The sequence below is a fragment of the Saccopteryx bilineata genome, chromosome 1 (assembly GCF_036850765.1).
Source record: "Saccopteryx bilineata isolate mSacBil1 chromosome 1, mSacBil1_pri_phased_curated, whole genome shotgun sequence".
NCBI classification, from domain to species: domain Eukaryota; kingdom Metazoa; phylum Chordata; class Mammalia; order Chiroptera; family Emballonuridae; genus Saccopteryx; species Saccopteryx bilineata.
The window spans coordinates 29,340,817-29,353,461 of NC_089490.1; the positions used below are offsets into that span (position 1 = coordinate 29,340,817).

General features: G+C 41.5%; 1 protein-coding gene across 1 annotated transcript in view; it reads left to right on the top strand.

Annotated features, from left to right (window-relative positions):
- Window positions 1–4,296: 4,296 nt before the first annotated feature.
- Window positions 4,297–12,645, top strand: part of EFHC1 (EF-hand domain containing 1) — a 69,971-nt gene continuing 61,622 nt past the window's right edge. The window contains exon 1 of the mRNA XM_066252571.1: window positions 4,297–4,496. Within this exon, the coding sequence (XP_066108668.1) occupies window positions 4,434–4,496 (63 nt within the window). The 5' untranslated portion in view covers window positions 4,297–4,433. The remainder of the gene's footprint in view (window positions 4,497–12,645) is intronic.

Consider the following 12,645-nt stretch of genomic DNA (forward strand, 5'->3'; position numbering starts at 1 on the left):
GGGTTCTGCATGGGTTTGGGTGAGGAATTTCTTGCTCTCCTCCACATTGCTCTTTCAACACTCTGTCAGCCTGTCACAGACTATCCCCAGGTGTCAGCATCAGCAGACACCTTCCCTATCCTTCATTAAAGGGAGGAATGGCATTTGCTCATCTCAGACATAACCTCAGAGGACATACTGATGGGATGTGAATGAAGCGGAACCTCTGTGGTAGGATGTTAAATACAGACAAAAAATCAGAATGGTCAGTTTCAGTGTGGTTAAAAAAAAAAAGTGTTTCCTATCTGACATCACCCTGTTGAAGCAGGTGCTCCTGGGACTCACCTGGCAACTGCCAGCCTGGATTCTTGCCTCCACTCCTCAGCTCTGACAGCTGACTCAGGTAAAGCCTGATAGGCTTTTTCAGCGGGAAGAGAATTCTAAAGGAATCAGCTCAAGCCATAGAATGGGGAGTTGACTGAGGGAGGAAAGAAGCAGCAAAACACACACGTTTTCAAACACTTGACAGGAGCCCATGGCAAGACTAAAATAGTCTAAATCCAAATGATGTGATTTTTGTGTCAAATGAGCGTTCCCTGTGGGGCCTAAATCTGCTCCACAATCTGCTTGGAAATCACTATGGACCTATACTTTGCAAAAATCAAAGTGGTTTGCTGGCATTGCTTTTAGATAAGAAATTCCAGAGACCGAAGAGGGATGAAAATGAGCAGGAGAGAGCACTCTGACTTAGGGACGCTCCCCTGCAAATTCTTCTCTCCGTACTCAAAGCCTAGCCACACGCCCAACCCTTCACACTTACCGGTGTGAGAGTGGGTTCTTTAGAAACCACGCTGTACCATTTCACCCAGCAGAGGGAACTAGAGCGCCAAATCAGTGCAGAAGTATTCAGGACCCCATTGTGCGCGCGAGCACACACAGACACAGACACAGGCTCACACACGCTCACACACGCTATTCGGCTTCATATTTGCCCTGTGATTTTTAGATACTGAAGAATAATGTCACAGGATTGAAAATAAATTCTGAGTAAAGTCAACTCCGGGCAAATACTGAAAAAGGAGATGTTTTGTAGGTAAGTGTGTGTAGTAGCCGCTGCCACGCCTCAGAAGTCCCTGCGATACGTCAGCATGATGCCTTGTTTTAGGTTTGGCCTTCTGGCAGTCTGATGCTTCCATATTTCCCATTCCCCAAGCTTCGAAACAACCTGCTAAGGTCATACTACGTCTCTGTGGTCTTCTGAGTCCAGGCTTTACACACAGTCTTCAAACCATGGGACTTTATATTGATACTTAAGCAAACAGGGATGATCCGGTTCCTGCCCTCTCCTGTTTGGTCCACAAAGTAGGAAATGGTGAGTTTAGACTGAAGTACAATCCATCTCAGCAGTCATGTTTGGGAGGAATGGGATATGAACTGCTAATCATGCCAAACCCTTCTCAGGGCCCAAGAAGTTTTCTGAAGTGCCATCACTTTTTCTCTCTCTTTCTTCACAGCCCTGGACCTGTGCTTCTTAGCACTGGTGCAACGCTGCCTGCCTTCCCTGCATCGGAAGGCATTTTAAGGTCATATGCTTTTCTAGGGTCTGAAAGTAGTTAAATGCATTCCATTAACCATTTAACTAGTGCTCTTTTCTAGGAAAGCAAGGCTTTTGGGCAGAGTGCACTCCTCAGATAAAAACAGATGACACAAGAGACAATCACAGCCTTAGGCATGACTCACCCTTTCCAGCAGCCATGGGTTTCTTCCTTACCCAAGGCAGGGAATATAGACCCCAAATGCAACCACCCAGTTAGCCCAGAAGGGCTCCTCAAAGTGTATCCTGATGCCATGGATTTACTTTTATTAAAAGAGAGGAGAGAGGGATTATATAACAGATAAGGGTTTAAGATCATCATGAAGTCAGCAAGGATTCTAGTGACCAGTCATTCTGGTTGTGCAGCATCAATGACGTAGAGGGAAGTGGGAGAGTCTCTTCTTTGAAGTTTGAACTTGCCAACTTGAAATGTCTCCCAGTGGCTGGCTGGCTTCCATCCTCGGTCAGTGAGATATAACGCAATGGACAGAAAGTTTTCAGTAACTTCAACAATGCTAATAATTCATTAATATTTTTTAAATAGCCTAACCTGTGGTGGTGCAATGGATAAAGTGTCAACCTGGAATGTTGAGGTCACTGGTTCAAAACCTTGGGCTTGCCTGGTCAAGGCACATATGGAAGTTGAGGCTTCCTGCTCCTCCCCTCCTTCTGTCTCTGTATCTGTCTCTGTCTCTCTCTCCTCTCTCTAAAATGAATAAAATCTTTAAAAATATTTTTAAATGTATTAAATGCCTGCATTAAGATAATATACCAATAGAAAATTAATATTTAGACAGGTTAAAAAAGGGGGGGGACAAGGACAAGAAACAGAGTAGTAAGGGGAGAGGAATAGTTAGTAGAAAAGAAACTCTTTGGGCAGGGTGTGGCAGATAGCCACCAATAACTGTTTCAGGTGCCACTGGTGGATTTCTCCTGGATCCCTGAACTTGATGCCCATTAGTGAAACCCAACAGGGATTTGCTCTGACAAGCAGCAATACAACTAAAGCATTGTCTGTATTCGTAGTAGCCTACTCAAGACATGGAGATATGCCTTCTGTGTCAGGCTTGCTACTCTATCATGTTCCTAAATTGACTCATTATTGTTAATCTGAAAATAAAAAGGCCTTTCGAGGTGAGATTCGACACATTTATTGAGATCAATAAGAGCACTATTCAGGATCATTAATTGAGACAGAACCCAAATAATGTTCCGATTAGGAGACAAAGGCAATGGGTATTTATGAGAAAGAGAAGGGGAACAATTACATCAATAGAAGGAAAGCATTTCTCTTGGTGCAGAAGACATAACATAGTGATGTTTATTCTAAATAGTGTTTTTAATTTTTCAGTCCAGTAAGTCAGCAGTTCACTAGTCATAATAATTGCTTTCTTATCTTTGCAAACGGTTCTTTTGCAAGGCACACATTTGCTTAGGCCCAATCCAAAGGTTATTTGGTCTGTTTCATATTACAAAGATTTGAGACCTAAGACCTGCAAAGTAGTTTCTCTGACGGGTAGCTCCCGCTCCGTTTTGTGTTATTGTTTACATGAACCAAAACAGCTGTTATAAAAATCAGGTTCCTGGACCCCATCTCAGACTTAATGATTCCAATGTCTGGGCACCAGGGTTTTGTTTGCTTTTTATTTTCATTTTTAAGCTTCTTGGTGCTAATGAATCCTTTTTCCTTCTTTTTCAAATGTTTCAGGAAGAGGTTTACATTTTCTCTTAAGGAATAATAATTTAATCAAGTTCTGTAAAAAGCACCAAAGTGAGAACACCTACGGTCCTGAGAGTCTTTCGGTTCACTTATTTGTAGTCTTCCCACATAGTTTTCTCTTGAAGGAGCTGTGGTTCCCCTTGGTTCTGCTCTTTTCATTGTCACTGCAGGTAGGCATAATAAACTAGAGATCAGCATCCTGTAGGTCTTCGGTCAACAAATATAGAGTGTTCGGATGGAAATATGCAAAGCCCCGTCTGCAAGAACTGAGAGGGTGTAGAACTGCAAGTATTGACAATAAAATAAACTGAATATGGAAAAATAGATAATACAGTAGATTAGGGACAAGATGGTTGCATTGGCTCATTGAACATCCATAAAAAACAGAGAAATAACCATGAATAATTCTCAGCTCCTGTCCCCAGAAGCAGTATACGGGTAGGTAGGTAACGTTGTTGTTGTTCTTGTTTTTAATATTTCAATTACAGTTCACATTCAATATTATTCTGTATCTGTTTCAGATGTACAGCATAGACAATCATGCACTTTACAGGGCGGTCGCCCATACTTCAAGAACCCACCTGGCCACATCCATCGTTATTACGATATTACTGACTATATTCTCTGAGCTGTAATTTACATCTCTGTGACTATCCCGGACAGAGCCCTTTCCCAGAGCTGGGAGAAAAGCGCGCTTGAGCTCAGGACACCAGCGGGGCGGTGAGGGCTGCGGTGGAGGGAAGAAACGAGCTTCCCTTCTACTTCAGTACATCCAAGAGCCCCTCCCGACCTCAGGACAAACTGCTAGAACCGCAGCCTCCATTCAATAACCTCCTCCTACCCCGCCCAACAGTTCCCACGTCCCAGCGTCTGCAGCCGAGAGGGGCGGAGCCAGTTCCGCAACGCCCACTAACCGCGCCCCTTTCTTCGCGGTCTTCTTACCGCGAGAACACGAAGTCCCGCTCGCGACGCAAGCGTAGACCTGTCACTCGGGCACCTCAGGCCCCTCCCACCACTCGCGGGGGCTCGGGATGTTTGGCGTTACCATGGAGCTTCAGGTGGCCAGAGAAAGCAGCTGGTCGCCTAGGCAACCAGAGAGCGACAAAACCTGTCCCAGCTGGCAGCGGCGTAGCGGCTGCGATGGTGTCCAACCCCGTGCATGGCCTGCCCTTTCTCCCTGGCTCGTCCTTTACGGACTGCACGGTGAGGACTTATCCGCCCGACCCCCACCTGCCTTGCCTGTCCTCACCCTCGGGAGGCTTCGGGGGGCTCGCCGCTTAGTGCACCTCCTCTTTCCTCCACCCAGGAGTGTTCTCTCTCTCTTCAAACCCGTCCTCTGCACCGACCGTTCTCTCTTCCCGCCGCAATTCTGTCGTCCTCCCCCTCATCCTCTCCCCTACCCATTATCCTCCGCTCCAGCCCTTTCTATAGTAGTTTTTCCACTCCACCCTGGCAGTCTGTTGGCCTCATTACTTAGTCTGTTGGCTTAGCCGTGTTTTTCCTTGCTGCTCCATTCTGCTCTAGCCCCTGCTGCTTCTCCCTCTGGACCACTGTTTCCCCACCTTACTTCCAAAACTCTCTGTCTCTAGATCCTCTCGCAGAATCCTCTCCCACACTATACTCCTTGCTGCCCGACTCCATCTTTAACCACTTACCACCTCCCCACGCCTCGGCCCTTCTCCCGCTCTGCATCTCTACACCTTCATCCTCGTTCCCACAGCTGCATCCCACCCTTATTCCCCAGGCCCGTCCATCTCTCCCTGCCTCCCTCTCCTACATCCTGGACCCAGCAATCTTTCTCACTCCCAGCCCCGGTTTCTGTCTGATATTTCATTTTTTCCCCCACCAAGACCTTTTCCACAGTGTGCATCCTTCTTATTTATTTTTTTATTTAATTTATTGTGTTTACATAGATTCTAGTGTTGCCCCGATTGCATCCCCTCTCCCCCGTGTTCCCCTCAACATCTCCCTTTCCCTCCTCCCAAAAGCTCCCTCCCCCTTCCCTTCAGGTTTAATTCCATTCCTCAATCCACATTGTTCCTTGGATTCCTCAATTTAGTGAGGTCATATGATATTTTTCTTTGCCTGGCTTATTTTACTTAACATAATAGTTTCCATATCCATCCATGTTGTTGCAAAAGGTAATATTTCCTTCTTTTTTGTGGCCCCATAATATTCCATTGTATGAATTTACCATGGCTTTTTAATCCACTCGTTCACTGACGGACACTTGGGCTGTTTCCAGATCTTCGCTATTGTAAACAATGCTGCCCTAAACATGGGGGTGCATTTCTTTTTTTGAATCAGTGATATGGTGTTCTTGGGATATATTCCTAAAAGTGGGATGGCTGGGTCAAAAGGCAGTTCGATTTTTAATTTTTTGAGGAATCTCCATACTGTTTTCCACAGAGGCTGCACCAGTCTGCATTCCCACCAGCAGTGCAGGAGGGTTACCTTTTCTCCACATCCTCGCCAGCACCTACTTTGTGTTGTTTTGTTAATGAGCGCCATTCTGACTGGTGTGAGGTGGTATCTCATTGTGGTTTTAATTTGTATTTCTCTAATGATTAGTGATGTTGAACATTTTTTCATCTATTGGCCATCTGTATGTCCTTTTTGGAGAAGTGTCTATTCATTTCTTTTGCCCATTTTTTGATTGGATTGTCTTCCTGGTATTGAGTTTTACAAGTTCTTTATAAATTTTGGTTAACCCTTTATCAGATGTATTGTCTAATATGCTCTCCCATTGTGTGGTTTGTCTTTCTATTCTGTTCTTGTTGTCTTTAGTTGTTCAAAAGCTTTTTAGTTTGATATAGTCCCATTTATTTATTCTGTCTTTATTTCACTTGCGCATGGAGATAAGTCAGCAAATATATTGCTGTGAGAGATGTCGGAGAGCTTACTGCCTATGTTTTCTTCTAAGATACTTATATTCACGGCTTATATTTAAGTCTTTTATCCATTTTGAGTTTATTTTTGTGACTGGTGTAAGTTGGTGGTCCCTTTTCTGTCCAGCACTACTGCCTTGTCTACAATTTGGTATCGCCTTCTCTCCATTGTTTTATCTTCTTTCTCAATTGTTTCTCCAAAAAATTAGACTTTCGATACAGACCCATCTTCCTCCCAAACTGTCCTTCCCAGCTTTGAAAAAGATAATTTCATTCCAGTACCTTCAACCACAATTTTCTCCCTATCCCTAACCCTATTGTTTTTGCTCTAATATTTTAATAAAAGATTCATGTTGAGTTTGTTTTGCCCTTTTCTGACCTTAAGTGTGTTTGGTTGCATTTTCTAGACAAAATTGAAGAGAGAAAAATGCTTTTTCCTCCTAACATAGGTTAGCCCTTGAAAAATTATTTGGCATTTGTTTTAATTCTAACAGCATTACCGAAATATATTTTTGAAAGATCAATATTGAGATTCAGTAGGCTGATTATCATAGATGAGACAATAACAATTTATATTTATATAGGGTAATAATTTAAGCTATAAATTCCTCTCCGTGGTCATTAAGGTAAGATAAAATACATAGTCAAATTATTAAGGAGGGGTGAAATTAAAAGTTTGTTGAGAGAATTTGGATTCTGAATCTCTTCTTCAAATTATTCCTGCATTAAGACCCAGCATCACAGATTTTTCACTTCAGTGGACTTTTCAGTTTTATGTAATTTAGAAAATGTGGGCACATTCCTGCCCTTTGGAGGAGCAGCCTAAACGTCTGAGGTTGGTGAGTGTGAGTTACCCACAAGCAGGGGTGAGTTGATATGGGAATTATAGCGGTGTGGACGGGAGGTGCCAGGCTCTAAGAACATACTGCTCGACTACAAGTAAGATGAATTATGCATTGGACATTTTTCATATTTTTAAGGCATTAGGCAAGTATCAATTGACTTGCCTTATTTGAAATTTGAAAAACATGGTCATTAGGTCCTCCAGCGCTGAAGGACTACATATGTATAACACTCACAGGATTAGGAACCATAATGACTAAGAAGGGTGGGAGGCCTTAGATGGCCTTATCTGGGGTGCTCATAGCAATCCACTAATAAAGGTCATATGCTGAATGACGATGGCAATGTCTGTCTCAAACAAGGAAAGCAAATGAAGCAGCTGCTGATGCTTCTGTTTTTAGAGGTGGAAGAGGAAGAGCTGGAAGTTACAGATGACCCAGTCAAGAAGTCCGCTCAGCCATTTTGTTCTGTGTCACGTGTGTTGTGCATCTGGAGCAGCACTTGTCAACTAGCTTGTGCCCCTGAATGTGTGACCCTTAAAAAAGAATCCACAGTTCCTAATTCTTTTAGCAAAAGAAGTTTATTTTATATTAGTTCGGATCTTGAAAGGTGGTAGATTGGGCTGCAAACAAATTAGGTAAATAAGACATTTTTTCATAAAAATATATATTTTATGATTTATCCTAAATTTTATGTACATATGTATACATGTATGTGTATTTGTAGGTCTGTGTATATATACATGCATATTCACATGATTTTGAAAGTAACCTCCCATTACAAAGGACATCAAAAGGAAAAATATTTCATCAAATAAACCTCTGATCTTTTCTTTCCATTATCTTTTCCAGCTTTATTGAGATATAAATGACATACAACATTGTATAAATTTAAAATGTACAACTGGTAGATTTGATACACATATTTTGCAAAGTGATTAAGACTACTGTTTTAATTACTATAGCTTTGTAACATACAAACTACAGTTGACCCTTGAACAACTCAGGGGTTAAAGGCGCACACCTCCTGCACAGTTGAAAATTTGCATATAACTATAGTTGGCCCTCTGCGTGTATGGATTTCTAACCACATAATTGATGCTTGAACAACACTGGTTTGAACTGCAAGGGTCAATTGAAAAAGCTGCATGAGTAAGTGGACCTGTACATTTCAAACCTGCCTGTGTTATTCAAGGGTCACTATAGTTTGAAATCAGGAAGTGCGATGCCTGCAGCTTTGTTTTTTCTCAGCATCACTTGGCTAGTCAGGGTCTTTTGTGGCGCCATACAGATTTTAGGATTTTTTTCTATTTCTGTAAAAACTACTATTGGGCCTGACCTGTGGTGGCACAGTGGATAAAGTGTCGACCTGGAAATGCTGAGGTTGCCGGTTCGAAACCCTGGGCTTGCCTGGTCAAGGCACATATGGGAGTTGATGCTTCCAGCTCCTCCCCCCCTTCTCTCTCTCTCTCTCCTCTCTCTCTCTCCTCTCTAAAATGAATAAATAAAATAAAATAAAAATTTAAAAAAAAAAAACTACTATTGGAATTTTAGTAGAGATTGCATTGGATATATAGGCTGCTTTGGGTATTCTGGACTTTTTAATAATATTAAATCTTCTAGCTATGAACACAGGTTATCTTTCCATTTGTTTATATGTTCAATTTCTTTCATCGAAGTCTTATAGTTTTCTGTGTACAGATCTTTCATCTCATTGGTTAAATTTATTCCTAAGTGTTTTATTGTTTTTCATGATATTGTGAATGGGATTGTTTTATTTCTTTTTTCAGATATTTCATTGTTAATGTATAGAAAGAGAACTAATTATGTTAATTTTGTATCCTTAACTTTACTGAATGTGTTGATAAGTTCTGAGGGTTTTTTGGTTTGTTTGTTTTGTTTTTTGTGGAGTCTTTAGAGCTTTCTAAGTATAAGATTATGTTATCTACAAACAAAGGGAGTTTTATTTTTTCCTTCCCAATTTGGATGCCTTTTCTTTCTTCTTCTAGTCTGATTGTTCTGTCTAGGAGTTTCAGCACTCTGTTGAACAGGACTGGGGAGAGTGGGCATTTTTGTCTTGGACCTGACTTGAAGAGGAAAAGCTTTCAACCTTTCACCATTGAGTGTGATGTTAGCTATCTATGGGCTTGTCATATATGTCCTTTACTATGTTGAGGTATGTTCCTTCTATACTCAATTTATTGAGGGTTTTTATCCTGGGTGGATGTTGTATTGCTTTTTATTCATCTATTGAGATGATCATATTATTTTTATCTTTTCTATTAATGTGCTGTATCACATTTATTGATTTGTGTATATTGAAACATCCTTGCATTTCAGGAATGAATGCCACTTGATCATGGGATGTGATCCTTTTAACAAGCTGCTAAATTTAGTTTACTAATATTTTTTTTATTATTTTTGCATGTTATTCCATCAGGGATATTGGTCTGTAATTTTCTTTTCTTTTTTTTTTTTTTCATTTTATTTTGCATTTTTCTGAAGCTGGAAACAGGGAGAGACAGACAGACTCCCGCATGCGCCCAACCGGGATCCACCCGGCACGCCCACCATGGGGCGATGCTCTGCCCACCAGGGGGCGATGCTCTGCCCATCCTGGGCGTTGCCATGTTGCGACCAGAGCCACTCCAGCGCCTGAGGCAGAGGCCACAGAACCATCCCCAGTGCCCGGGCCATTTTTGCTCCAATGGAGCCTTGGCTGCGGGAGGGGAAGAGAGAGACAGAGAGGAAGGTGCGGCGGAGGGGTGGAGAAGCAAATGGGCACTTCTCCTGTCTGCCCTGGCCATGAATCGAACCCGGGTCCTCCGCACACTAGGCTGACGCTCTACCACTGAGCCAACCGGCCAGGGCCGGTCTGTAATTTTCTTGTAGTATCCTTGTTTGGTTTTGGTATCACGGTAATGCTGGCCTTTTAAAATGATTTTGGGAGTGTTCCCTCCTCTTAAACCTTTTTGGATGAGTTTGAGAAAGATCTGCTTGATTTTTCTTTACAAGTTTGGTGGACTTTGCTAGTGAAAGTATCTGGTCCTAGGCTTTTCTTGTTGATTGATTTTTGATTATTTATTCACTTTCCTGTTTATTATCGGTCAGTTCAGATTTTCTATTTCTTCACAATTCAGTCTTGTTATATTGTATGTTTCTAGGAATTTATTCAGTTATTTTCAGTTATACAGTGCGTTGGCGTATACCTGTTCATAGTAGTTTCTCGTGAATCTTTGTATTTCTGTAGTATCAGTTATGTATCCTATTTCTGTTTTTATTTTTTTGAATCTTCTATTTTTTTCTTAATTTATCTAAATGTTTATAAATTTTGTTTATCTTTTCAGAAAACCTACTCTTAGTTTTGTTGATCTTCTCAATTGTTTTTCTAGTCTTTATTTCATTTATTTTTGCTCTGATCCATGTAATTTCCTTCCTTCTGCTGTCTCTGTGCTTAGTTCTTTTAGTTCTTTTTCTAGTTTGTTGAGGTTTATTTTTTATTTTATTTTTTATTTATTTTGGGGGAGAGGGCCTTGATCAGAAGGACTTGGGCCCCCCACCAGCGGCGCCGGGGAGTGGGTCTTCCGTTCGCCCCATTTCCCGCGCCCCACCGCGGGGCGGGGATTCGGCGCTGGGCTCTTCCCGGTTCACTTGCCATTACTGAGGGAATCCTGGTTAGTTTCTTTTCCTCTGCTGACTAATATGCTTAAATTCAGCGGATCGCCAGGTTTGTTGAGGTTTAAAGTGAGGTGGTTTATTTGAGTTTTTTTGCTCCTTTTTAAAAATGTTTTTCAATTACAGTTGGCATGCAGTATTATATTAGTCTCAGATGTGCAACGTAGTGATTAGACATTTATATACCTTATGTAGTAATTATCCTGATAAATGTAGTACTCTTCTGACACCATACTTACAGATCTGTTGTGTTTCATAATGCATGACTTAACGGCTATAAAAATTCCCACTTAGAACTGCTTTTGCAGCATCCAAATGGTTTTCAAATGTTGTGCTTCATTTTTGTTTGAAGGTACTTTTTTATTTCCCTTTGCTTTCTTTGACCCTTTGGCTATTCAGTAGTGTTTTGTTTAATTTCAACGCATTTTTGAATTTTCCAGCTTTCTTTCCGTTACTTCATATCATTGTGGTCAAAAAAGATACTTGGTATAATTCCAATCTGCTGAAACTTGTTTTGTGGCCTTTCATATGATATATTCTGAAGAATATTCTATATGTACTTAAGAAGGATGTGTATTCTACTACTGTTCTATTTATGTCTATTAAATTCATTTGATTTAAGTGTAGTTCCAGTTCAACATTTCCTTGTTCATTTTCTATCTGATTGATCTATCTATTGTTGAAAATGGAGGATTGAAGTCCCCTATTATTATTATTATTATTATTATTATTTTTGTATATTTCTCTTTTCAGATCTGTTAGTATTTCCTTAATATATTTAGGTGTCTGATGTTAGGTGCACATATATTTTGATTTATATATATATATTTTATTATTATTATTATTTTCATTTTTCCGAAGCTGGAAACAGGGAGGCAGTCAGACAGACTCCCGTGTGTGCCCGACCGGGATCCACCTGGCATGCCCACCAGGGGGCGATGTTCTGCCCATCCCGGGCATTGCTCTGTTGCATCCACAGCCATTCTAGCGCTTGAGGCAGAGGCCACAGAGCCATCCCCAGCGCCCGGGCCATCTTTGCTCCAATGGAGCCTCGGCTGTGGGAGGGGAAGAGAGAGACAGAGAGGAAGGAGAGGGGGAGGAGTGGAGAAGCAGATGGGCGCTTCTCCTGTGTGCCCTGGCCGTGAATCGAACCCAGGACTCCTGCACGCCAGGCCGATGCTCTACCGCTGAGCCAACTGGCCAGAGCTATTATTATTATTTTTAATGGAGTTAAAACACTTTTTTTAAGCAGACAGGAAGGAAGAGAGGTAAGAAGCATCAACTCAATGTTGTGTCATCTTAGCTGTTCTTTGATTGCTTTCTCATATGCTCCTTGAATGGGGGGCTCCAGCTGAGCCAGTGACCCTCTTACTCAAGCCAGTGACCTTGGGCTCAAGCCAGAGACTTTGGGGTCATGTCCATGACCTCACACTCAAGCCGGCGACCGTGGGGTTTCAAACCTGGGTCTTCAGTGTCCCAGGCCACTGCGCCACTGCCTTGTCAGGCTATGATTTTTATATTTTCTTGATGAATTGACTCCCTTATTATACAATGATTATCTTTGTCTCATATTACCATTTTTGGTTAAAATCTATTTTGTCTGATATAAGTACAGCTTCTCCTGCTTTCTTTTGGTTTCCACTTGCATGGAATATCTTTTTCCATCCCTTCATTTTCAGCCCATGTGTCGCCTTAAAGCTGAAGTAGGTCTCTTGTAAACAGCATATGGTTAGGTCTTTTAAAAAAAATCATTCAGCTTGCCTTTTGATTGAAGATATAAATTCATTTACACAGAGTGTAATTATTGAGAGGTAAGGACTTACTAGTACCACCTCTTGTTTTCTGGCTGTTTTGTAGTTCCCTTGTTCATTTCTTCTTCCCTTGATGTCTTCCTATTGATGATTTTCCATAGTGGTATGCTTTGATTCCCTTCTCTTTATCATTTGT